The sequence below is a fragment of the Mesoplodon mirus genome (assembly GCF_964341445.2).
Source record: "Mesoplodon mirus genome assembly, chromosome: X".
Classification (NCBI taxonomy): domain Eukaryota; kingdom Metazoa; phylum Chordata; class Mammalia; order Artiodactyla; family Ziphiidae; genus Mesoplodon; species Mesoplodon mirus.
The window spans coordinates 59,930,387-59,955,166 of NC_138981.1; the positions used below are offsets into that span (position 1 = coordinate 59,930,387).

Sequence of the window (24,780 nt, forward strand, 5' to 3'; positions counted from 1 at the left end):
CCGCGCGGCCAAAAAAAAAAAAAAAAAAGATAAAAATACAATAAAGTAGTGAATATAACAAAAAAGAAACAGATTCACAGATACAGGGAACAAACTAGGGGTTACCAGTGGGGAGAGGGAAGGGGGGAGGGGCAATATAGGAGTAGGGGACTAAGGTACAAACTATTATGTATAAAATGAGCTACAAGGATATATTGTACAACACGGGGAATATAGCCAATATTTTATAATAATTATAAGTAGAGTATAAACTTTAAAAATTGTCAATCACTATGTTGTACACCTGTAACTGATATAATATTGTACATCAAATATACTGCAATTGAAATAGGCAGGAAAAAAAAGAACAGCAGTGAGATGATACACTACTTTAAAGAGAGAGAGTGAGAGACAGAGACAAGAAAAAATCCTAGTCTCAGCTCTGTTACACAGTAGCCATATAATATAGAGCAAGCAAACTTCCACTCTTTGAAAATCAGCTTCCTCGTCCACAAAATGGACACAATAATAATCCCTAACTCATAAGGGTTTTTTGCGGATTAGAGGAGACAATGTCTGAAAAGCATCTGACACTCAGTAGGTGCCTCTTTCGATACAGCAAGGGTTAACCTGGAGTTCATGGACCCTTAGGGGATATGTGAGTGAACTTCAAGAGGGGGGGTCTAAGAATCTCCCTGCAAAGTATCTAGCATTTTGTATATCTCTACGTGCATTTTTCTGGGAAGAAGGGCCATAGCTTTCATCAGCATTTTAAAGGGACTGTGAAGCAGAAGAGGTTAAGAACCTCAGAGCCGACCTTTCAGGGTTTAATAGGTGCTTTGTTATGCATACATAGTTTGTAATCTTTGGCAACAGTCCCTTGAAGGTGTTAGTACACCCATTTTTCAGATGCAGGAACTAAGGAACAAAGAAGCGGTTTGCAAAAGGCAGAGTTTCTAAGCAACGCGCAGATGGTAGAGCACTTATTCTAGGCCGAGAACTGAGCGAGGCGCTGGGAATCCAGTTCCAGTCGGAGCTCAGCGCCGGGACCGCCTCCCGCCTCGCAGGTTCGTATCCCCAGCGCCTGGCTGGCGGACGTTGCAGGGATCTTGACTGAGTGAAATCGATTCTCCGGCGGCTGGGGCGGAGAAGATCCCGGCGCGCGGAGCTCCGCCCCACGCCGGGCTGGGCCCCGCCCCCGCTGCGGTAGGTATTGTCCGACGGTTCCCGGCGTCCCTCGGTTTCCCTCGGTAGTTTCCGTCAATGATCGAGAGTTGCTAATGTGCCCCCTTGTCTCTCGGCTGCCGTCCTCGCCACCGCCGCCCCCCTTTTCGGCTCCCTCTCCCCCTCCCCCGCGGCCGGGCCCGGCTGGCGCCTCTGGCGCTACGGGCTGGGCAAGATGGCGGCCTTCGGGATCTTGAGCTACGAACACCGGCCCCTGAAGCGGCCGCGGCTGGGGCCTCCCGATGTATACCCTCAAGATCCCAAACAGAAGGAGGTGCGTTCAGAAATCCGGGCTCCCACGGGGCCAGGGGCCAACAATCGCCATAGGAGGAAGAACTGATGGCTCGGGGAAGGGGGGGGCGGGGCGGTTCGGTGGGAGCGCAAGTCCCGAAAGGGGGAAGAGTAAAGTGGGCTGGTGTAGAAGAGTAGGACCTAGTGGGGGTGGGGGTTGGTTCCTGGGCGCGAACCGGGAGTGATGTCGGGGCCACGCTGGAGGCGCCCCCCTCTCCACACACACACACCTCAGAAAGTTGTCTGAGGCGGCTGGGTGAGCTACGGCTGCTTGCCAGCTCACAGGGGCAGAGTGCTGTTGAGCGAGCTCTGGGGAATTGGGAATCTTAGTGAGGGTGGGGTCCAAATGAATACAAGGGCCTAGCTTTAAATCACAATCTGTTCTCCGAATCTTCCTCCTACCTTTTCCCCCCCTTGTTCCTCCCTCTTCTGCCCTCTTCTCCCACCCCCCCACCCCCACTCCCACCCCCAAGGGAAAAAAAAAAGCTAAAATGTTGTTTTCCTGCCTCAGGATGAACTAACGGCCTTGAATGTAAAACAAGGTTTCAATAACCAGCCAGCTGTCTCTGGGGATGAACATGGCAGTGCCAAGAACGTCAACTTCAATCCTGCCAAGGTGAGACAACCCTGCCAGGCTGAAGGAAAAGGCTGGAAGAGTCTGAGAAGGAGCAAAGGCCCTGGGTTGGGAAGACTTAAAGGGATGACCTAAATGGCCGAGTTTTCCTTCATAACCTAATGCTACCACATTGGCATTTGCCCGTCAAAGGCACAACCACTTCTTTGCCCCTTCTTCCCACCCTGAGGTGTAGTTTTCTTCCCTCAGATCAGTTCCAACTTCAGCAGCATTATTGCAGAGAAGTTACGTTGTAACACCCTCCCTGACACCGGTAGAAGGAAGCCCCAAGTGAACCAGAAGGACAACTTCTGGCTGGTGACTGCACGATCCCAGAGTGCCATTAACACCTGGTTCACCGATCTGGCTGGCACCAAGCCACTCACACAACTAGCCAAAAAGGTGAGGTACTGTTTCTTGTTCTTCAGGCCAAGGAGGGGAGCGCGGGTACCAAGTACCTTCTGATTCCCAGATGAAGCTACACGGGTGCCAGCTCGTGGGGGTGAGAGAGGTCTCAACTATTTGCGATGTCCATCCAGGTCCCCATTTTCAGTAAGAAGGAAGAAGTGTTTGGGTACTTGGCCAAGTACACAGTGCCTGTGATGCGGGCTGCCTGGCTCATTAAGATGACCTGTGCCTACTATGCGGCAATCACAGAGACCAAGGTTAAGAAGAGACATGTCATTGACCCTTTCATGGGTGAGTAACTCCTAATACCAGAGGTCCCGCCACTGATCGCTTCAAGGAGTGGTAGAGAGACCCTTGCAATTATTCTCCTTCCTCATCTGTATTCCTTGCTTCTGCTTGTATCTTGCATTCACTCAATTAGTAAGCATCAAGTATCTTGAGTATCTACTGTGTGCATGTACTGGGCTATAAAGATGACCACTATCTAATCCCTGCCCTTAGGATGCTTATAGTCTAGTAGGGATGCTAAGGCATATGTACGAATCCCATAATTAAATATAGAAGCGGGCTTCCCTGGTGGCGCAGTGGTTGAGAGTCTGCCTGCCAATGCAGGAGACACGGGTTCGTGCCCCGGTCTGGGAAGATCCCACATGCCGCGGAGCAGCTAGGCCCGTGAGCCACAACTACTGAGCCTGCGCGTCTGGAGCTTGTGCTCCGCAACAAGAGAGGCCGCGATAGTGAGAGAGGCCTGCGCACCGCGATGAAGAGTGGTCCCCGCTTGCCACAACTAGGGGAAGCCCTCGCACAGAAACAAAGACCCAACACAGCAAAAATAAATAAATTAATTAATAAACTCCTACCCCCAACATCTTCTTTAAAAAAAAAAAAATAAAATAAATAAATAAATATAGAAGCGTAGTGTCAAAAGTGGAGGCAGACGGTTCTTTGAGAATTCAGTGAACAAAAATATCACTTTCTTTTGGGGACACCTGGGAAGGCTTTAGGAAGGTGGCATTTGTTTCTTTGTTTGTTTTCTGTTTTGTTTTAATTAATTTTTTTGAAGTATAGTTGATTTACAATGTCATGTTAGTTTCCGGTGTACAATGAAGTGATTCAGTTTTACATATATATACATATATATATACACTCTTTTGCATATTCTTTTCCGTTATTGTTTATTATGGGATATTGAATATAGCTCTCTGTGCTATATAGTAGGACCTTGTTGTTGAAGGTGGCATTTGACTAGAGCCTAAGGGGATGAATAGGATTTAGAAGTATGGTGACTGGGGGTGGGGGACAGAAGGTGTTCTAAGCAAAGGGACAGTATAAAATAGCCCTTTTCCCATCTTTCCCCTAGAATGGACTCAGATCATCACCAAGTACTTATGGGAGCAGCTGCAAAAGATGGCTGAATACTACCGGCCAGGGCCTTCCGGAAGTGGGGGCTGTGGTTCTACTATAGGGCCCTTGCCCCATGATGTAGAGGTGGCAATCCGGCAGTGGGACTACAATGAGAAGCTGGCCATGTTCATGTTTCAGGTAGGAAGAAGGCATGTCGTGTGGGACGTGGGATTGAGCCTGACCTCACACTCTGCCAGCATAGAACAGAATCCGCCTGCCACCTTGCCCGACTCGTGGTTCTCTTCATTCTTTCATTTACTTTCTCTGCCTCGTCTCTAATAGTCCCTTGGCAAAACTAATCCTATTCCCATCCCTTGTACCCATAGGACGGAATGCTGGACAGACATGAGTTCCTGACCTGGGTACTTGAGTGCTTTGAGAAAATCCGCCCTGGAGAGGATGAATTGCTTAAACTGCTGCTGCCCCTGCTGCTTCGAGTAAGGCCTAGGATTTGGGGGGTCTAGGGAGGACGTGAGGAGATATAAGACGTGAAAGCAATGTCCCTTGGAGAGAACTGTTTTTTGTTTGTTTGTTTGTTTTCCTAATATTTATTTATTTATTTGGTCGTGCCGGGTCTTAGTTGTGGCTCCAGGGTTCCTCAGTTGTGGCAGGCGAGCTCCTTAGTTGTGGCATGCAGACTCTTAGTTGCAGCATGCATGTGGGGTCTAGTTTCCTGACCAGGGATCGAACCCAGGCCCCCTGCATTGGGAGTGCAGAGTCTTATCCACTGCGCCACCAGGGAAGTCCCCAACTGGGGGGTTTTGATCGTCGTGTCTTCACAGTACTCTGGGGAATTCGTTCAGTCTGCATACCTCTCCCGCCGCCTTGCCTACTTCTGTACGCGGAGACTGGCCCTGCAGCTGGATGGCGTGAGCAGTCACTCATCTCATGTGATGTCTGCTCAGTCAACAAGCACACTGCCCACAACCCCTGCTCCTCAGCCCCCAACTAGCAGCACACCCTCTACACCCTTTAGTGACCTGCTTATGTGCCCTCAACACCGGCCCCTAGTTTTTGGCCTCAGCTGTATCCTTCAGGTAGGTACTAGGTGGGCCCATGGAAGTATTAAAAGGCATCTTGAGAAGACTCAGGTGCCTGTCCTGGAAAATGGGAGTGGTTCTAAATTGGAGGCGAGAGTAGGCACTGAGTACTTGCTTGGAAATTGTTGGCTTCTCATTTCTGGGGTGTTAGTTCCTTTTCAGTTAGTTCCCTTCCAGGTCTAGATAGTAGGCCCAAAGCCTTTTAGGAGAGTGGATGAGGGGAGGGGCTCAGAGATGGAGTGATGCCACCTCAGGGGCTCAGAATAACTTTGGATCAGAAACTGAAGGGTTGGGTCTTATAATGGGCTTCTAGACAGGTAGCCGTGATAACTGAGTTTGACTTAGCTGTTCCTGTCTGGCAGACCATCCTCCTGTGTTGTCCTAGTGCCCTGGTTTGGCACTACTCGCTGACTGATAGCCGAATCAAGACTGGCTCACCACTTGACCACCTGCCTATTGCCCCCTCCAACCTGCCCATGCCAGAGGGCAACAGTGCCTTCACTCAGCAGGTAAGTCTGACCAATAGCCTGGTACTCCCAGGCAACTGGGATGTGAGAGGCTTAGGTTACTCTTTCAGAAATAGTGACTCGGAGTCTGCTACTATTCTTTTAGCCTGGAGCCCTGGCCTTTTTTGTATGCCTTGCTACATCCTTAAAGCCTTCGTCTTTGCAGGTCCGTGCAAAGTTGCGGGAGATTGAGCAGCAGATCAAGGAGCGAGGACAGGCCGTTGAGGTTCGCTGGTCTTTTGATAAGTGCCAAGAAGCTACTGCAGGTGGGTGCCAGAGGACAGACAGTAAGAAGGATGCTTGAGGAAAGGATGGGGAAGGTAAGGACTTACAGATCTGAAAGTTGGAGTACATCGGGCCTCTAGTTAAAGTCCCCTTTACCACTTTTCCTCCTCAGGCTTCACCATTGGACGGGTGCTCCATACTTTGGAAGTGCTGGACAGCCATAGTTTTGAGCGCTCTGACTTCAGCAACTCTCTTGATTCCCTCTGTAATCGAATCTTTGGATTGGGGCCTAGCAAGGATGGGCACGAGGTAATAAGCAAGAAGGGGAAGAGAATGAGTGAAAAACAGCAAGAGCAACAGTATATATGTGGGGAAGGCTTGGCAAGGCATTGAAACCAGAGGATGTCTGAAGAGACAGCCGGTCTTACTGGGCTATGTTTTAAGATGTTTTAAGATGGGGCCTAGTCGCTGGGAGACTGGAACTCGGTTCTTTGTCCCCAGCTCTACCTTACTCACCCCTTTGGTCTTCCTTTGGTCTCCAGATCTCCTCAGATGATGATGCTGTGGTATCATTACTGTGTGAATGGGCTGTCAGCTGCAAGCGCTCTGGTCGTCATCGTGCGATGGTGGTAGCCAAGCTGCTGGAGAAGAGACAGGCAGAGATTGAGGCTGAGGTTAGGGGGCCCATGGGGCAGTGGCAGCTGGGGTCGGAGCCACATTGAGCTGGTAGTGGGACCAAAGTTGAAGTTGTGAGAGTGAAAAAGGGGTAGAGAATGTACAGGAAAGTTGAGGACATAAGGCAAAAGTAGAAAGGAGTGGATTGATGTCAGAGAGAAGTGACCAAGGCTGCAGCTGGGAGACGGTAAAGAAAATGGGAGTCAAGCGGGGGAGGGTAGAAGTGAAAAGCTTGGGATGGATCCAAAATAGGCAGTAGTTCAAGGATTGCACATGGACGAGTGAAGAAACAGGTAAAACCCAATCCTACGGTTTGTTCTCTCATCTTACAGCGTTGTGGAGAATCGGAAGCCGCAGATGAGAAGGGTTCCATAGCCTCTGGCTCCCTTTCTGCTCCTAGTGCTCCCATTTTCCAGGATGTCCTCCTGCAGTTTCTGGATACACAGGCTCCCATGCTGAGTATGGACCCCTGCCACCCTCTGGTTACCTCTGCCTAGACTCACCCATCCCTGTCATCAGAAAGCATATGAAGGGCCTTCTGGATATATTTCTGTCTTGAGCTCTATGCAGAATGACTTTTGGACATAATCCTAGCCTTTGCTCATCTTACAGTTTAACAGAGTAGAGAAATAAAGAGAAGAATAAAAGCAGGAGCATACGATCGAAGCATTTTCACGTATAAATAGCAGAGATGCTGTATTCCTTTATGAGATGGTGTGTGGGGCAGGAGTTGGGGTAACCAACCACACTTTATCCCTCAACAGTTTTGGTTTTATTGTTGTTGTTTTTGGTTTGGCTTTTGGTTTTTTGGGTTTTTTTTTTTGAGTCATTGCTATTCTTGCCTACTTCAGGAACCCTAGGAGCACCATGCCTTAGGTGTGTCCCTCTCTCTTTCTGCCCATCTCTTTCGTGCTCCCCTAACTCATCTTTTCTCATCCCCTCTCTCCAGCGGACCCCCGAAGTGAGAGTGAGCGAGTGGAGTTCTTTAACTTGGTACTGCTGTTCTGTGAACTGATTCGACATGATGTTTTCTCCCACAACATGTACACTTGCACCCTCATCTCCCGAGGGGACCTTGCCTTCGGAGCCCCTGGTCCCCGGCCTCCCTCTCCCTTTGATGACCCTGCCGATGACCCCGAGCGCAAGGAGGCTGAGGGCAGCAGCAGCAGCAAGCTGGAGGTGAGGGGGCTTTTCCTCGCCCTAGATCATTTCTTCTGACAGTCCCATCTTCCTGGCTCCTGGAATCCTCTGAGAATCCTTTACCTGGTGACAAGGGTAAGATTTGCTTAGTGCTTTGCAGGTTAGCAAGCACTCTCATGTCAGTTTTTGTCATTGGATCCTCACAGCAGCCCTGTGAGGTATTCTTTTTTTTTCTTTTCTGGCTGTGTTGTGCGGCTTGCGGATCTTAGTTTCCCCACCAGGTATCCAACCAGGGTCCATGGCAGTGAAAGTGCTGAGTCCTAACCACTGGACCACCGGGAATTCCACCCTGTGAGGTATTCTTATCCTCATTTTAAAGCTGAAGGAAACCAAGGCCTGTGGAAGTTAAGGGACCAGTCAAGGCTTGCATCTGGAACTGGTGCTTTTCCCAATATGGTCTCCTCTCTTTGACTCCCTGGTCAACTTTTCTAGATGGTGGGGAGCAGCTCCTCGGGGCTAAAGCAGCTTCGCTTCTGTTCTCTGCCCTCAGGATCCAGGCCTCTCGGAGTCTATGGACATCGACCCTAGCTCCAGTGTGCTCTTTGAGGACATGGAGAAGCCTGATTTCTCAGTAAGTTAGATCCTGGTGTGGGAGAATCCAGCTCCTGAGGTCCTCCCGTTATGCCACTTTGGGGAGTTTCTTTGTGCCCCCTCATCCCTTTGTCTTCCTCTAAATGTTCTGCCCTTTCGCCTTTCTCTTAGTTGTTCTCCCCCACTATGCCCTGTGAGGGGAAGGGCAGTCCATCCCCTGAGAAACCAGATGTTGAGAAGGAGGTGAAGCCCCCACCCAAGGAGAAGCTAGAAGGGACCCTTGGGGTCCTTTATGACCAGCCGCGGCACGTGCAGTATGCCACGCACTTTCCCATCCCCCAGGTACCGTTCCCCAACACCTTGCGACCATCTGTTCTGAGCCCAGGTTTCTGTCCAAGGACTGTGCTGAGGGGTTGGAGCTGTTCTTAAGGGTGTGGTATGCTGGGAAGGGCTTGAGCACTGGGGTGCTGAGGGGGGTATGGAGCATGCTTTTAAGAGGAGGGAGAGCGATCCGTGCTGGAGTCTGATGGTGCCGCTGGGATGCAGGAGGAGTCATGCAGCCATGAGTGCAACCAGCGGTTGGTCGTACTGTTTGGGGTGGGAAAGCAGCGAGATGATGCCCGCCATGCCATCAAGAAAATTACCAAGGATATCCTGAAGGTTCTGAACCGCAAAGGGACGGCGGAAACTGGTGGGTTTGAGGCGCCTTAAATCGATATCCCCCCAAAAAGCGCCCTAGTCAGTCTTCCCTTCCCCAGTGTAGGGAACTCCTAGTCATGTCCCGATGTCCTGTCTCTTGGAGTCTCCTGAGAGCTCTAGTCCTTTTGAAACTTCCCCCCTCATTCCCCCCCTCTGCAGACCAGCTTGCTCCTATTGTGCCTCTGAATCCTGGAGACCTGACATTCTTAGGTACCTCACAGTAAGCCCCATACTGCCCGCCCTCCCTCTCCCTTCCCTCCCTCAACCTAGCACCTCCCTGTACATATTCCTCCAAGGTCCACATAGTCTGTGGTCCTTCAAACCTTTGCTTCACTGTCCCCTTCCCTTCATCCCTCCCCGCCCCTTCCTTGACCCTCCCTTCCCGTCTTCCCTCTTCCTTCCTTCCCTCTCTCCCTCCCTCCCTTCCTTCCCCTTGCCCCCCCCAATAGCCTTCTCTCCATACCCCCCCTCCCCACCCCCAGTCACCTAGTTATCTTCCCTGTCCCGACTGGTCCCTTTCAACTGTCCCCTCAGGTGGGGAGGATGGGCAGAAGCGGCGGCGCAACCGGCCTGAAGCCTTCCCCACTGCCGAGGATATCTTTGCTAAGTTCCAGCACCTTTCGCATTATGACCAACACCAGGTCACAGCTCAGGTGTGGGCCTAAGTCCAGCCCCCTTCCCACATTCCGGCCTCCTTGTCCCGTTTTCCTTTCCTCCTTGTCTTTTTGCCCCCCTCAGGCAGGCTAAGCCTCCTGGTCTCTCTGGTTCTTCCCACCTCTCTCCTTTCCTGTCTCACTCCCATTGCCCTTATTAGGTCTCCCGGAATGTTCTGGAGCAGATTACGAGCTTTGCCCTTGGCATGTCGTACCACTTGCCTCTGGTGCAGCATGTGCAGTTCATCTTCGACCTCATGGAATATTCACTCAGCATCAGTGGCCTCATCGACTTTGCCATTCAGGTGGGGAAGCTGGGGAGATGAGGGTGGGGGAAGGAGTTTGTGCTGTACAGGGTCATAGGGACAGGAGGAGAGGCTCAAGCCAGTGTCCCAGGCTATTTGGAGGGACCGAAAGACTAGTGTGGGAGGAGTGGCCCATGAGCTAAGCCAGCAGGAGTAGAGACTCAAGTGCTCCCTGAGGAGACCCGAGAGACGGATTAGAGCACTGGGCACAGACTGTCCTCCCATCCTGAGGTTCATAGGATTGTATCCCAGAGACTGGTTAGATCACTGACATGGCTTGTCGTTACTAGAATAAGGGACAGTGGCATATGGTACCAGGGCCCTTCCAGGCTGAGGCAGCTCCAACAGGAAGGGGCTCCAGTTTTCTCACAGGAAGGGGGGTTATGTGTAATACTCAAGGCCTCTTCTCATTTGTCAACCCCTGCTCACTCTGCTCTAGCTACTGAATGAACTGAGTGTAGTTGAGGCCGAGTTGCTTCTCAAATCCTCGGATCTGGTGGGCAGCTACACTACCAGCCTGTGCCTGTGCATCGTGGCTGTCCTGCGGCACTATCACGCCTGCCTCATCCTCAACCAGGACCAGATGGCACAGGTCTTTGAGGGGTAAGCAGGGCTTCAAAATGCAGGGCCCTGGTGAATGCTGGTGGAAGTGGCCTGCGAAGAACATGTGGGGCTCTCACTGTGCGGAAGTGCATGCCATTCAGGTGGGGAGGGGAGAGAGTATTGCCAAGGGACGGGAATCTTTGCGCCCCGGCCTGCCATTGCTTCAGGCACACCTCCCGACCTTGCCCCTTCGTGACAGGCTGTGTGGCGTAGTCAAGCATGGGATGAACCGGTCCGATGGCTCCTCCGCAGAGCGCTGTATCCTTGCTTATCTCTATGATCTGTACACCTCCTGTAGCCATTTAAAGAGCAAATTTGGGGAGCTCTTCAGGTAAGAGAGGTGGGAGGTGAGGGGTAGAGAGTGGGACCTCGTCCCGTCTCCTTCCCATTACGGCCCCACTCGGGCAGAGCACAGCCCAGGACCCTGCGGTCTCTGCGGGGCCATTTGGGGATGGTGTCCTCTGCATGTCCTTGGTTCCTGAGAGTGGGCCTCCTTCCTCATCAGCCTTGCCTCCAGCCCATGTCTGCAGGGCCCACACTCCTCCTCCCTGCCTCCAGAGGCCCCTGTGCCTTCTTCTCACTGGGTTCCTTTCCTGCCCAGTCGGTCTGCTTTGTCCCATTTCCCCTTTTCTTGCCCTAAGGCCCCTTGTCCCTCACATTCTCCTTTTTTTTTTCTTTTCTCCCCTTTCCTGACCATCCCTCTAGCTCACTAGCCCTTCCTCAACGCTGCTCTCTCCTTTCACCCACCCCTGCAGCGACTTCTGCTCCAAGGTGAAGAACACCATCTACTGCAACGTGGAACCATCAGAATCCAACATGCGCTGGGCACCCGAGTTCATGATTGACACTCTGGAGAACCCTGCCGCTCACACCTTCACCTACACAGGGCTAGGCAAGAGTCTTAGTGAGAACCCTGCTAACCGCTACAGCTTTGTCTGCAATGCCCTTATGCACGTCTGTGTGGGGCACCATGATCCCGATAGGTATGGGGCGTACTGAGTGAGGAATGGGCACCACGCTCCCGCCTGATATTGGGAGGGATGAGATGCCTGGGAGGTACTGCAACCTTGGTTATGGCCGGGGTGGAGATGAAAAGTTAATGAGTCTGAGGTTTTGCCGGGAACAAGGTTTTTCCTGAGGGCATTTGTACTTTTCCCCAGGGTGAATGACATCGCAATCCTGTGTGCAGAGCTGACCGGCTATTGCAAGTCACTGAGTGCAGAGTGGCTGGGAGTGCTTAAGGCCTTGTGCTGCTCCTCTAACAATGGCACTTGTGGTTTCAACGACCTCCTCTGCAATGTAGATGTGAGACTGGGGGTGGGGGAGTGCCGGACACCGGGCATTTCCCGGGGCAGGGGTCTGCTCCCACTAATCACAGGAGCGGAGGGACAGAGTTTTGCAGAGTGGAGGCCAAGCGCTCTGAGTAGCCGCCCTCTCTCCACACTGAGTCCTGGTGTCTGTCTGCTTTTCTCCTCCAGGTCAGTGACCTGTCTTTTCACGACTCCCTGGCCACTTTTGTTGCCATCCTCATTGCTCGGCAGTGTTTGCTCCTGGAGGATCTGATTCGCTGTGCAGCCATCCCTTCGCTCCTTAATGCTGGTGAACTACCGATCCATAACCCCTAGAATGTCTAGACCCCCCAGTCTCAATACACACTGGACGGCCGCACTCCGGTTGTCCAGTGTGGGGCTCCTGGTGGCACCAGAGGCCAGTCCTGTGGCGTGCCTCAGGCTGGGAGGGGCGTCTTTCTAACCCTGCATTTGCAGCCCCGATCTTTCCGGTTCCTGACCCTTCCGGGTACTCCCCTTATACTGGAGAACAGTTTGCTACCCCACTTCTCCTCCAATGTTTTATCTCTTTTCGCCTGGCCTCAGCTTCCCTTTTAGCCCCTCACCACCTACAGACCCACATACAGTCCGCCTTCATCCTTTCCCCTCTGCTTTGTCTTCCTCTCTGTAGCTTGCAGTGAACAGGACTCTGAGCCGGGGGCCCGGCTTACCTGCCGCATCCTCCTCCACCTTTTCAAGACACCTCAACTCAATCCTTGCCAGTCGGACGGAAGTAAGTGACCTTGATCCGAGCCGGCCAGCCGTGGAAAGTGTGGCTACCCCACCCACACCGTTTCTACTTTTGCTTCCCCTGACTTCAGCTGTCTCCCCAGACAAGCCTACGGTAGGAATCCGCTCCTCCTGTGACCGCCACCTGCTGGCTGCCTCCCAGAACCGCATTGTGGATGGAGCTGTGTTTGCTGTTCTCAAGGCTGTGTTTGTACTTGGTATGGGGGTAGGAAGGGAGTGGTGCCAGAAGTGTGTATAGGGTGGAGCGCCAGCTAAACTACAAAGGACAGTCTTTCTCCCTCCTGAAGGTGGTCTCTCTGACCTTTGGGGAGGAGACGAGGGAGGGAAGTATATTTCTGTCCCATAGGGCAGGAGCTGGGGAGTTGCTGCTTCTGTGGGTCCGGGGTGGGTCTCCACACAGCATTCGGATCTCACTCTGCCCTCCCTATCTCCTGCCTCTGAACCACAGGGGATGCGGAACTGAAGGGTTCAGGCTTCACTGTGACAGGAGGAACAGAAGAACTTCCAGAGGAGGAGGGAGGAGGTGGCAGTGGCGGTCGGAGGCAGGGTGGCCGCAACATCTCTGTGGAGACAGCCAGTCTGGATGTCTATGCCAAGTACGTGCTACGCAGCATCTGCCAGCAGGTCAGTCTCACCTTCCCCCCACCCCTCCTAAATGCCGCTATATAATATAGTCCTGTTTCCTGCCATGATCGCACCACCTCCCTGCCATACATCATGTCCCTCACCAACCCCCCAGTCCATCCCCCTTATTCCTAACCTGCTTACTGGTTGCCCCAGTCCCCCGATTCTTGGCTTCCTCAGGAATGGGTAGGAGAACGTTGCCTTAAATCGCTGTGTGAGGACAGCAATGACTTGCAAGACCCAGTGTTGAGTAGTGCCCAGGCCCAGCGCCTCATGCAGCTCATCTGCTACCCACATCGGCTGCTGGACAATGAGGATGGGGAAAACCCTCAGCGGCAACGCATTAAGCGTATTCTCCAGGTAGGCCAAGGCGATGGGGGTCTTGGAGGAAGCAGTGGGGCCTGAGCCTGGGGTGAAACGATGGGAACCTTGAGAGAAAAAGAGAGAGAGAGTGAAGTAGGAAGGCGAATGCGGATGTGGGTGAAAGGTGGTGAGAGGAACAGCTCCAGCATGGGTTTCGAAGTTAAGCCAATATGGTCTAGACTGGAGAGTGAACTGTTGGGTGAGTGCACAGCTATCTGGAGTAGGACTCTAGCTTATCAGTGGGAGGCATAGCATCTGGGAGGCCTAGTTTTTGGCCTTGTGTGTTTGGCATGTTGGTCATGGCTCTGTCATGAGTAGTAATACTACCAAAGAGCTATTACTTATCGAGCGGCTGCTTCATGTGGGGTACCATGCTCAGCACTCTACGTAGATGTTCTCATTTACTCTTTACAGCCCTGCGAAGTAGGTAAGAATATACCTATTTGACCAGTGAGGAAACTGAGGCTTGAAGAGGTTAAGTAACTTGCCCAAGGTTCAGGAACTCACACAGCTAGGGAGTTTAGAGTCAGTATATGAGCCCAGGTCTGCCTGTGCCCTTCCTGCCTCACCACGCTGCTGCAGACATTCATGTGACTGGAGGGTGGAAAAATAAAGCCGTTGAGGAAAAGCTAAAGGAATGAGGCCTCTTCAGCCTGGCGGAGATAATGCCAAAGGGAGATTAGCTGAGACTAGCCTTCGGGTCTGTAAAGGACTTTGAGCAGCTGGTTGGAAACAGGAGCGGCGAGCTTCAACTTCAACATCAAAGATTTAGGTTAAGCATTAAGCAGAACTTCCTGATGGTAAGGAATGTGAGGCTCTGGAACAGGAAACTGGGGAAAGATGTGAAATCTTTCCAGAACCGCTTTTAAAATAGGATAGACTTTTCAGTCATTTTGGACTATTTAGGTATGATCTTCCCTAAAGAGGGGACATAGAGGTCCCTTTCAGGCCTCCAGGCATATGTGATTCAAGGTTGTGAGAGATCAGGAGCTGGCATCGGGGTGCTGAGTGGCTGGGATGACACAATGATGACTAGCTTGTGGGTGGGGCCTCTGTCACAGAACTTGGACCAGTGGACCATGCGCCAGTCTTCCTTGGAGCTGCAGCTCATGATCAAGCAGACCCCTAACAATGTGAGTGGTGCCCGGGCCCTCTCTTTCCCATGCTTGCTTCCAGCGACACATGTCAGGGAGGTGGGCCACCATAGAAGAACCTAGGTCCTACCTTTGGGTTCTGGAGATCAGAGAGGATGGGAAGATGGCGGACCTTTGGAGCCGATGATAAGGGACACGGGTTGGGAGTGTTGGGGCTCTGAGCTATGGGGAAGGTTGGTGGCGGTGGCCATAGAGGCTGTTTCTGTGGCCGCAGCCGTAAGGAGGTATGTAAAGGAGAAGACAGTGGGGCATTGGAGAGATACTACGAGGTGCTGGAGGACACGACACCCAGCAGAGTTGTGTCCGTTACCCTCCTATCAACCTCCATGGATGCCTTCCTATGTCCTCATCTCCCAGCTCTCCTACCATCTCTTTGCCTTTGCCGCCAGCTACCTATTGAGCACCCCTGTGCCTTTCATCCTCCTCAGGAGATGAACTCCCTCTTAGAGAACATCGCCAAGGCCACAATCGAGGTTTTCCAACAGTCTGCAGAGACAGGGTCGTCTTCTGGAAACACTGCAAGCAACATGCCCAGCAGCAGCAAGACCAAGCCCGTGCTCAGGTTGGGTAGAAACGTGTTAGGACCCATCCCCTTCTGAGTTTTCTCCTCTGGTAGTGTAAATGATTTCAGCCACCTGGAGATGCCAGGCATGTCCATCAGGAAAGGAGAGGATGGGTTGTTCCAACCTTGCCCGGCTCCTCTGTAACCCTGTGCGCGCCATCTCTCCAGCTCCCTAGAGCGCTCTGGTGTGTGGCTGGTGGCTCCTCTCATTGCCAAACTGCCCACCTCAGTCCAGGGGCATGTGTTAAAGGCTGCTGGGGAAGAATTGGAGAAGGGCCAGCACCTGGGTTCCTCTTCGCGCAAAGAACGCGATCGACAAAAGCAGAAGAGGTAAAGCGGCTACGAGGGGGCCGGGACTGAGGGGTAGAAAGGAGAGGAGGCATACCCAGGGAAGAAAAAAAGTTGGGGCAAAGAGGTGAGGATCAAAATCAGAAAAATGGACAGAGGATAAGAGTGATAGTTGAGCAAGAGGCTAGCTCTTAAAAGAGAAGAGTCTGGGGCTCAGAGGAATGAGGCTGGAAGTTGCCTAACCTACAACCCATGGTCCTGTACTTTTGTTTTTCTTTTCCTCCCATCTCTAGCATGTCCCTGTTGAGCCAGCAGCCCTTCTTATCCCTGGTGCTGACGTGTCTGAAGGGTCAGGACGAGCAGCGCGAGGGACTCCTTACCTCCCTCTACAGCCAGGTCCACCAGGTACAGGTCTCTGGGCCCTGGAGCGGGGCAGGAGGACAGAGAAGGATGCAGCCAAGAGGCCACTGAATCTTCAGTGTTTTCTGACAAGAACACCGTGGGTGCTTTGGCATGGAAACGAGAAGATCCCTGAGCTGTGTGTTGTACTTGTTTTTATCTTAGATTGTGAATAATTGGAGAGATGACCAGTACTTAGATGATTGCAAGCCAAAGCAGCTAATGCATGAGGCGCTCAAACTGCGGCTCAACCTGGTGAGAGACGGAGCTGGGGAGAAGAAGGAAAGGGGTGGGGCTAGGACTGCAGACAACGAAGCCCCAGCCCAGGGAGGCGAGGGTGAGGATGCAGGGCCCAGGCTCTTCTGGGTCTTCACGTATTAGCCCAGCTCTCCTAAAGGACGCAGGACCTGAAAGTGGTTAAGGAGACTGGATCCTTGCAGGGACCTTGCCTCAGTATCCTAGATTCTGGCTGGGCCCGAGAAGCCCTAGACATCTATTGTGAAATGTTGAATGAGATCCTGGACATCCTTTGGTCCAACTTCATCATTTTATAAGTAAGGAAACCAAGGCCGAGAGTTGTCAAGAATTAAGTCGTTGGCCTGAGATCATGTAGCAAATCATAGGTACAACTGGAACATTGACCTCAGGTGTCCTGAGTCACATCCAGCCCAGGTTCTAATCTAAGCTTTCCTTAAATGCTGCACTCCGCCCCTGAGCCATCTGACTGACTTGTTGTGGCCCTGGCAGGTGGGGGGCATGTTTGACACGGTGCAGCGCAGCACCCAGCAGACCACAGAGTGGGCTGTGCTCCTCCTGGAGATCATCATCAGCGGCACTGTCGACATGCAGTCCAACAAGTAAAGCATCCCCATCCCCTCCCTCCAGTTTTGTACCCGAGAGGATCCCCTTCCCTGACACCAGGTGCACGACCTGCTGCAATCGGTGTGGCTCATACTGCGGACTCTGCGGTCCGGGGTTCCCCACACGGTTTTGGTGCCTGCTCCCTGCTCGTGTCCAACCCGGCTGTTTCTGTCTGTCTGAAACTCTTTCTCCTCTGGTTCCGCCGCCGCCGGCTTCCTGCCACAGTGAGCTCTTCACCACCGTCTTGGATATGCTGAGCGTGCTCATCAATGGGACCCTAGCTGCGGACATGTCCAGCATCTCCCAGGGCAGCATGGAGGAAAACAAACGTGCTTACATGAACCTGGTGAAGAAGCTGCGGGTGAGAGGAGGGGGCGAGGGCGAGGCCTAGAGGCCTAGGGTCTCAGCTCCCTATTCCTTGACCTTGCGTTTGCGGTCCAGCCACAGTGGCATCGTCCCGCCCAGAGCCCGCTACCCTTCCCTTGCACGTCCGTGTTTTCTTTGTTATTCACATGGTAAGGATTTACCGAGTGTCTTCTTCATGCCAGCTTCTGTGCTGTCCCCTGAGACTTCCCGTCCCTCTTTTCCTGTGTCCTTGAACTCTTGTCCTATCTTTCTGTGCCTGCAGAAGGAGTTGGGGGAGCGCCAGTCAGACAGTCTGGAAAAAGTTCGCCAGCTGCTGCCACTGCCCAAGCAGACCCGAGATGTCATCACATGTGAGCCGCAGGGCTCCCTTATCGACACCAAAGGCAACAAGATTGCCGGCTTCGACTCTATCTTCAAGAAGGAGGCATGTTCCATTATCTTCCCATCCCCTGCTCCCCGCTCCCCACCTTTGTTCCCCTTTGGGTCAGAGCCTCCCCTGCATTAACCTCTGTAGCTGCAACAGGTTTATCAGGCTCTGTGGGCTAGAGCCATCCCTGGGGTGTTGAGCTGATCACTTAATTTTCCTCACATTTCTTCTTCCCATCTTGGGAGTCTCCCTCTCTTTCCTTGGTCTCTCCCTTCACCCCTCTGCACCTCCCATCACCCCCATCCACCTTTATACGTACCACCCATTTCTCAGCACACTACCCTTCTCTTTCCTCTGCCCCACCTGCCTCCCATACTGCTCCACCCCTTTTATCCCTGCATCTCTCTCCCCCCAACCCTGTCAACCCATCTCTGCACAGTTTTCTCTGTCCCCTCTCTTTGTCAGTTGCAGTATTTGTTGAGTAACCATAATCACTGTGTGAGTAGAGGGAGAGGAGAGAGAGAACGCGGAGTTACGCAGAGTTCAAAAGCCAAAGTCCGACCCGTTCATATAGCATTACTCTTCGTTCTTTTCCTGGCTCGGTGTGTCTCTGTCTGTCTTTCTGCCTGGCTTTGTCTCTCTCTCTCTCTCTGCCTGTCTGTCTCTTCCTGTTTTTCTCTCTCTCTCCCTGTCTCTGTCTCTCTCTCTGCCTGTTTTCAGTCTCTCACTGCCTTTTCTTTCTCGGCCTTCCTGTTTCTGTATCTGTCTTCCTCTGTCAACGTCTGTCTCTGTCTCTGTCTCCCTCTGCTCCCCCCCCATCTCCTCTTAACTCTCTCCTGTGTGTGTGTGTGTGTGTGTGTGTGTGTGTCCGTGTGTCTGTGTGTCCGTGTGCCTTCCTTTCACCATCTTCCCTGAATATACCCGTGACTTTCTTTCTTTTATTGCCAACAGATACTTTTCCCTCTCCTCCAAGCCCTCAAGTGTTCCAAGTCTTCTGTTTTCCAAGTCTCAACAGCTCACTGTTTCTCATTTTCCGGAGCAGGGTCTACAGGTTTCCACCAAACAAAAGATCTCCCCCTGGGATCTTTTTGAAGGCTTGAAGCCATCAGCGCCACTGTCTTGGGGCTGGTTTGGAACAGTCCGGGTGGACCGGCGCGTGGCCCGCGGAGAGGAGCAGCAGCGGCTGCTGCTGTACCACACGCACCTGAGGCCCCGGCCCCGCGCCTATTACCTGGAGCCGCTGCCGCTGCCGCCGGAAGATGAGGAGCCCCCAGCCCCCGCCCTGCTGGAGCCTGAAAAAAAGGCTCCAGAGCCCCCCAAAACTGACAAACCTGGGGCCGCTCCCCCCAGCACTGAGGAACGCAAGAAGAAGTCCACCAAGGGCAAGAAACGCAGCCAGCCGGCCGCCAAGACAGAGGTGAGCGCCGCTGCCACCTCGCCACAGCCCCGTCGCGCCCCTTCCCCAGCCCCTCTCTCTTCCTGATGCTGTCGAGCGACTGGTTTGTGGGAGGGCTGGGGGCATCTGGGGAAGGGATACCTTTAGAATTAGAACAGGGAACCATATACATCCAGCTCCTGTTCCCCCCTCCTACCCCACCTGACCCCAGCCCTCTCCCCTTCCTCCTGTGCCGTTCACACAGGACTATGGAATGGGCCCAGGCCGGAGTGGCCCCTATGGAGTGACAGTGCCTCCGGACCTCCTGCACCATACCAACCCTGGCTCCATATCCCACCTTAGCTACAGGCAGGGCTCCATAGGCCTCTACACCCAGAACCAGCCACTGCCGGCAGGTGAGTGCCAGCTACTAGGCACGAGGGACTGACCCGAACATGCCTTCCGCCTGAGGGGCGATGCCACTCCTCCCAGGAGCTGTGGATGCCCGGGGCGCTGAGCAGGGCGCAGAGGGACGAAGAGCCTAAAGAGGTCAGCCTGCTCCCCTTTCCAGGTGGCCCCCGTGTGGACCCGTACCGCCCTGTGCGGTTACCGATGCAGAAGCTGCCGACCCGACCACCTTACCCTGGAGTGCTGCCCACCACCATGACTGGCGTCATGGGACTGGAACCATCCTCCTACAAGACGTCTGTGTACCGACAGCAGCAGCCTGCGGTGCCCCAGGGACAGCGCCTTCGCCAACAGCTCCAGGCAAAGATAGTGAGAGGGGCCGCAGGGAGGGCCGTCAGGGAGAGGGGCTTTTGAGGGTCACAGGGATTGGGATCTTCACAAGGACACACAGAGTAGGAGATACAAGAAACGAGGTGGCAGAAAGCCCTTCCTGAGTTTGAGTTTGTCTCCTTTTTCCCTCTAGCAGAGTCAGGGGATGTTGGGACAGTCATCTGTCCATCAGATGACTCCCAGCTCTTCCTACGGTTTGCAGACCTCCCAGGTAAGGGCATGAGATGGTGAGAATCGGGGAGCTTGAGGCAGGCTGCACTGCACAGTCTTGACCCTGACTCCGTCTCTCTTCCTTCCCTCCAGGGCTATACTCCTTACGTTTCTCATGTGGGATTGCAGCAACACACAGGCCCCGCAGGTACCATGGTGCCCCCCAGCTACTCCAGCCAGCCTTATCAGAGCACCCACTCTTCTACCAATCCTACTCTTGTAGATCCTACCCGCCATCTGCAACAGCGGCCCAGTGGCTATGTGCACCAGCAGGCCCCGACCTACGGACACGGGCTGACCTCCACTCAAAGGTACCCAAGGAAGCCGGGGGTTGTGGAGACACACTGAGGCTTTCGATTTTGGAAAACCTGGGCCTGGAGGTGATGGGACTAGTCAGAACTTTTGGAGGCGTCAAGAACACTTATCTGGCCACCTGGCCTGTCACCACAAAATCCCAGAGCTGGAAGGGACCCTGGCGGCCAGTGTTCTCACACCTGCTTCCCAACATTTCTTCGAGGACCAAAGAGGGGAAATCATGTATATATGACTATGAGAAGGAAAGATCGGGGGCTCATAGATGCAGTGTGTGGTAAGGAGTCATCCAGCCACTATTAGAGCAGTTTAGTGCTGGAATGGACCAGAGAGCACATTCTCCCACCGTGCTGAACGTCAGTCAGGCCTTAGTTAAGACTTTGGAGTCATGGCTTGAGGCTCCGCAGCTTAGGGTTGAGAACACTGCGGGGTGGACCAGAAGAAAAGTCCCTCACTTAGACGTGCCTTAGGCCCACTGTGTGGCCGGCACTATGCTAGGACCAGGTGGGGTGAGGAAAGCTATTTGAAAAAAATACAAAGTCCCTCACCACAGAGAATTTCTACTATACCTGGGGAGAGGAGGCTTACTCAGAAGAACACTTAGGGAACACAGTGATGAAAGATATAATCAGCTGTGCAGTTGGGTGCTGTGAAGTAAATGGGAATTCAGGAAGAGTGCGGGATGATATCATTGTGGGCCTGAGTCATCAGAGAAAGTTCCGTGAAGGAGGTCAGACTTGAGTTGGCCTTTGAAGCATAGCTGTGATTTGGATTTGTGGGGAGGAGGAGAAGGAAGGGGATCCCAGGTAGAGGACGTAGCATGAACAAAGACATGGGGACGCGAATGAGTAGGGTGGCTGGGAGGACAGGAAGGAGAAGAGCTTGGCTGGAATGTAAGACTTGTGCCAGGGAAGGAGTAGGGATAGGCTGGGAGTGTGCAGGTTGAGAGAGAGCCTTGAACATTCGGTGAAGGACTGAGACACAATCCCAGAAAGCACTCTTTTTTTTTTTTAACAAATTTATTTATATTTTATTTATTTATTTATTTTTGGCTGCGTTGGGTCTTTGTTGCCGCGCGTGAGCTTTCTCTAGTTGCGACGAGCGGGGGCTACTCTTCGTCGCGGTGCGCGGGCTTCTCATTGCAGTGGCTTCTCTTGTTGTGGAGCACGGGCTCTAGGCATGTGGGCTTCAGGAGTTGCGGCACACAGGCTCAGCAGTTGTGGCTCGTGGGCTCTAGAGCGCAGGCTCAGTAGTTGTGGCGCACGGGCTTAGTTGCTCTGCGGCGTGTGGGACCTTCCCGGACCAGGGATCGAACCCGTGATCCCTGCGTTGGCAGGCGGATTCTTAACCACTGCACCACCAGCGAAGTCCCCAGAAAGCACTCGTTTGATCAGGAAAGTGATGTGATGATTTGGGCGTGTTGAGAGGTTAACGTGGAATTCATGGAGAGGATGCGTACGGAAGGTGACAGAAGACTTGAGACGGGCCCAGCCAGTAGCCTGTTGCAGTGAAGTACAGATTGGGGTCAGGAAGGTGTAAGGGGCAATAGAACTCAACAGTCTTCAAGACCCTGACGTGTTACTGGGGACCAACAACAGTGATAAGCAGAACAACCTCAGTGGTGTCTATGGAATGCCTAGCCTGTGCTGAGACTGTGTTTCATTTTCGTGAGAGAAAACTAGCTACAACAGAATTGAAAAATTCCTAACCACGAAGGTTAGGAGACACTAAAATGGGGTGTTGTCTTTGCTCCTCATTCCCCAACCTAGAAATCTGTCAGAAGCCAAAAAGGCTCTTCTGGTTGGTGACAGGAGGAGTGAATGAAATGGCCTGTTGATGTTTCTTTGGGGTCAGGGACCTGGGGCTCATCTGCCCCCCCCCCCTCCCCACAGCCCATGCCTTGATCTCTGCGCCTCCTTGTCTTTGTAGGTTTTCCCACCAGACACTGCAGCAGACACCCATGATAGGCACTATGACCCCACTGGGCGCCCAGGGTGTGCAGGCTGGCGTCCGGTCGGCTTCCATCCTGCCTGAGCAGCAGCAGCAGCAGCAGCAGCAGCAACAGCAGCAGCAGCAACAGCAGCAGCAACAGCAGCAGCAGCAACAGCAGCAACAGTACCACATCCGGCAGCAGCAGCAGCAGCAGATCCTGCGGGTAAAAGGCCCTAGATTTTCGTCGGGGACCTGGGAGCCCGAGGAGGAGGAGGAGGAGGAGGAAGGGGACTGGGAGCGGGGGAGGAGGAGGCGGAGGAGAGGCACAGGCTCTTCCAGGTGGTTTTCAACACTGAATGAGGCAGTGTAAGGGCATACCCCAGCAGGGCAGCTGGCACGTAGTGGGGGCTTAAGAAGCCAGTTCCTTCCCTCCCGCTGTTTCCAGGGGTCCTGGTGGGAGAGAGTTGGGGGTTATCTGTTTGGCGCTCCAGATTTGATTTCCTCCGCAGCTCTCTGAGCGGGGAGGGCAGCGGACCCAGAGTTCCCACCCTGTGCTTCTTCCCCCATCCCCATCCCTCCACCACTGAGGTTCAGCCCCTTGCTCTCCCTAGACAGATCTCTTCTGTCTTCACAGCAGCAGCAGCAGCAGCAACAGCAGCAGCAGCAGCAGCAGCAACAGCAGCAGCAGCAGCAGCAGCAGCAGCAGCAGCAGCAGCAGGCAGCTCCTCCCCAGCCCCAGCCCCAGTCCCAGCCCCAGGTAGCTGCTGGACTCCAGCCCCGGGCTCTGGGACAGCGGCCCAGGCTGGGGGCAGTGTGCAGCCACGTCGAGGCGGGAGGCAAGGCAGGGCCCTCCGCCGAGGGCTGGGGACATGAGGACAGGGAAGGAAGGGGAAGGTTCGAGTTCAGTCTTCCACTTGCCGTTTTCACCTCAGTTCCAGCGGCAGGGGCTTCAGCAGACCCAGCAACAACAGCAGACAGCGGCTTTGGTCCGGCAGCTCCAACAGCAGCTCTCCAGTAAGCCCGCCTTTCTTCCCAAGGAGAGCCCCGCGGAATAACTGGGGGGCTGGCGGGGCGGGCGAGGCCAAAGTAGCCGAGGTGATTGCTTCAGGCCCCGGTTGTGAGGGGGAGCGTTGCCTTCCATCCCTTCCCTCGGTGCCTGAATGGCTCTCCTCAGTGCAGACCGCCACCCCCGCTCGGCCTCCCACCCCTGATAATCTCTGGTTTTTCACAGATACCCAGCCACAGCCCAGTACCAACATATTTGGACGCTACTGAGCCACCGGGAGGAACTGCCTGTGCGCTGGATGGGGCCCCACCCTTTCCTCTTAATTCCCAGTCCCCTTCCTGGGCTAGCACCAGTAGTGGTTGGGGCTCTTCCCTCAGGCTCCATTTTTAATGAGTTTTTAGTATTTTTGTTAATGTGAGGCATTGAGCTGTTGGGTTTTGTATATTATTTATATAGAGACCCCAGAGCTGTTGCACCCAATACACAGAGCTTCTTTGCAAAGGGAGTGTGTGAGTCTGCATATCCGGGAAGGGCGGGCTCTCGGAAGGGTGCGGGCCGGACCAGCAAGTCAGCACCTTCATTCTGTTCAGATCATCTCCCCTGTTTATCTTCCACCCCCTAAATTTCTGAATTCTAATTGGCTTACTACCCTCTCTTTTCTCCAACCTGGCAACGTGTTAAGGGTTGGGGCCTTAGTCTCTCAGTAAGGGCGGCTCACCTCAGCTAGATGGTGCGGCTCCTGTATAATTTGTCTCCATGGGAGGATACACCTCTGGGATTGGTGGGGGGCCGCTGGGCCAGAGGAAAAGTCACTGGAACCTGATTCTCCTTCCACCCATCCCACGTGCTGGGTTTTGAACTAGCTTCGGGGTGGGGGGTGACAGACACTGCTTACCCTTTTTGCCACCTTCTGTGGCCCCCATAATGTTCCAAGTGATATCCTAGATAGAGAACTTCCCTGAGTCACATTTCTGGGATGAAACATTGCCTTCCATTGGCAAGTGTCGCCACCACATAGGTGGTGGAAGGACAGTATGGTTCTAGGAGGAAGAGAAACCAGCAAAGGGAAGCACCCTTTTCTCTCTCTGCTCTGTTGCTGGAACTGCTTGTTTTCACACGACCCACCTTGGCAGCTACCCAGGGTGACCTGCTCACTCCCATTTTCCAGTAGAGAAAACTCAAAACTGTTGCTCCAGGGTCACGTTTGGAACTGTGGCGCGGCCATTCTCGGCCCCCTTGCCTTCAGGTTTGGGGCCCTAGATCTAAGGCTATCCAGTAGAGCCAACTGGTTTACTACCATGGAGTCTTCTGGTATGCCCAGGCTGCAGGTGGAAGAGGGCCAGCCCCAGCCTCGTGGGTGGGTGGTATCAGGTGATTTGACAACTTCAGGATACCATCCAGGCCATAGTTGCACTCTATTACTGGGAAGTGTCAAGTGTGCTGGTAAAACCAGGAGCACCAGTCAATACCCAAGTTACAAAAAAAAAAAAAAATTCCCTCTTTGAGGTCCATGAGGTCCTTGCTCAGATGGGACTTACCAAGTTTAAGAGTTGTGTACACAGGGAGTGGAACTCCCCGACAGGGTAAAGTTGAACATGATTGAAGCTCTCTTCTGCCCTGTCCTATCCTGACAGAAACATTCTGAGGAGCTATAGGGGTAGAGGCTTGCCTGGGATAAGGGACACTCAGGGGGGCTTGGGGTGGGGGTCTACTGAAACTGGACAGGTGC

The 24,780-nt window shown here is 53.3% G+C and overlaps 1 protein-coding gene across 7 annotated transcripts; it reads left to right on the forward strand.

The window, feature by feature from the left end:
• Window positions 1-978: 978 nt before the first annotated feature.
• On the forward strand, window positions 979-23,552 carry MED12 (mediator complex subunit 12). 7 transcript variants are annotated; one of them, XM_082609485.1, is made up of 46 exons: window positions 979-1,477; window positions 2,006-2,110; window positions 2,318-2,509; window positions 2,647-2,806; window positions 3,876-4,057; window positions 4,246-4,356; window positions 4,702-4,956; window positions 5,322-5,468; window positions 5,632-5,731; window positions 5,863-5,999; window positions 6,233-6,364; window positions 6,698-6,824; window positions 7,315-7,544; window positions 8,056-8,136; window positions 8,268-8,438; window positions 8,643-8,787; window positions 8,955-9,005; window positions 9,330-9,448; window positions 9,610-9,753; window positions 10,193-10,356; window positions 10,556-10,687; window positions 11,112-11,339; window positions 11,517-11,661; window positions 11,835-11,955; window positions 12,316-12,417; window positions 12,518-12,631; window positions 12,883-13,058; window positions 13,239-13,418; window positions 14,483-14,554; window positions 15,004-15,137; window positions 15,306-15,467; window positions 15,719-15,830; window positions 15,990-16,079; window positions 16,572-16,681; window positions 16,911-17,046; window positions 17,314-17,475; window positions 18,461-18,835; window positions 19,059-19,209; window positions 19,365-19,570; window positions 19,725-19,802; window positions 19,895-19,949; window positions 20,025-20,112; window positions 22,043-22,268; window positions 22,680-22,802; window positions 22,978-23,059; window positions 23,277-23,552. In XM_082609485.1, exons 1-46 carry the CDS (start codon window positions 1,379-1,381, stop codon window positions 23,318-23,320), a joined length of 6,456 nt encoding a protein of 2,151 aa, XP_082465611.1. In that variant the 5' UTR covers window positions 979-1,378; the 3' UTR covers window positions 23,321-23,552. The 7 variants fall into 7 exon arrangements, with proteins under 7 accessions (XP_082465611.1, XP_082465605.1, XP_082465606.1 ...); XM_082609479.1 differs by having other exon boundaries at window positions 980-1,477; window positions 19,895-20,112; XM_082609480.1 differs by having other exon boundaries at window positions 980-1,477; window positions 19,895-20,112; window positions 22,683-22,802.
• The last annotated feature ends 1,228 nt before the right edge of the window (window positions 23,553-24,780 follow it).

What these genes read in the sequence shown, in the direction of transcription:
- MED12 (XM_082609479.1), top strand. Translation starts at nt 1,379, where the DNA reads ATGGCGGCCTTCGGGATCTTGAGCTACGAACACCGGCCCCTGAAGCGG. An exon ending in CCCTTCGCTCCTTAATGCTG is followed by an intron (nt 11,956 to 12,315) that starts GTGAACTACCGA and finishes TCCTCTCTGTAG; the next exon opens with CTTGCAGTGAACAGGACTCT. An exon ending in ACCTGGTGAAGAAGCTGCGG is followed by an intron (nt 17,047 to 17,313) that starts GTGAGAGGAGGG and finishes CTGTGCCTGCAG; the next exon opens with AAGGAGTTGGGGGAGCGCCA.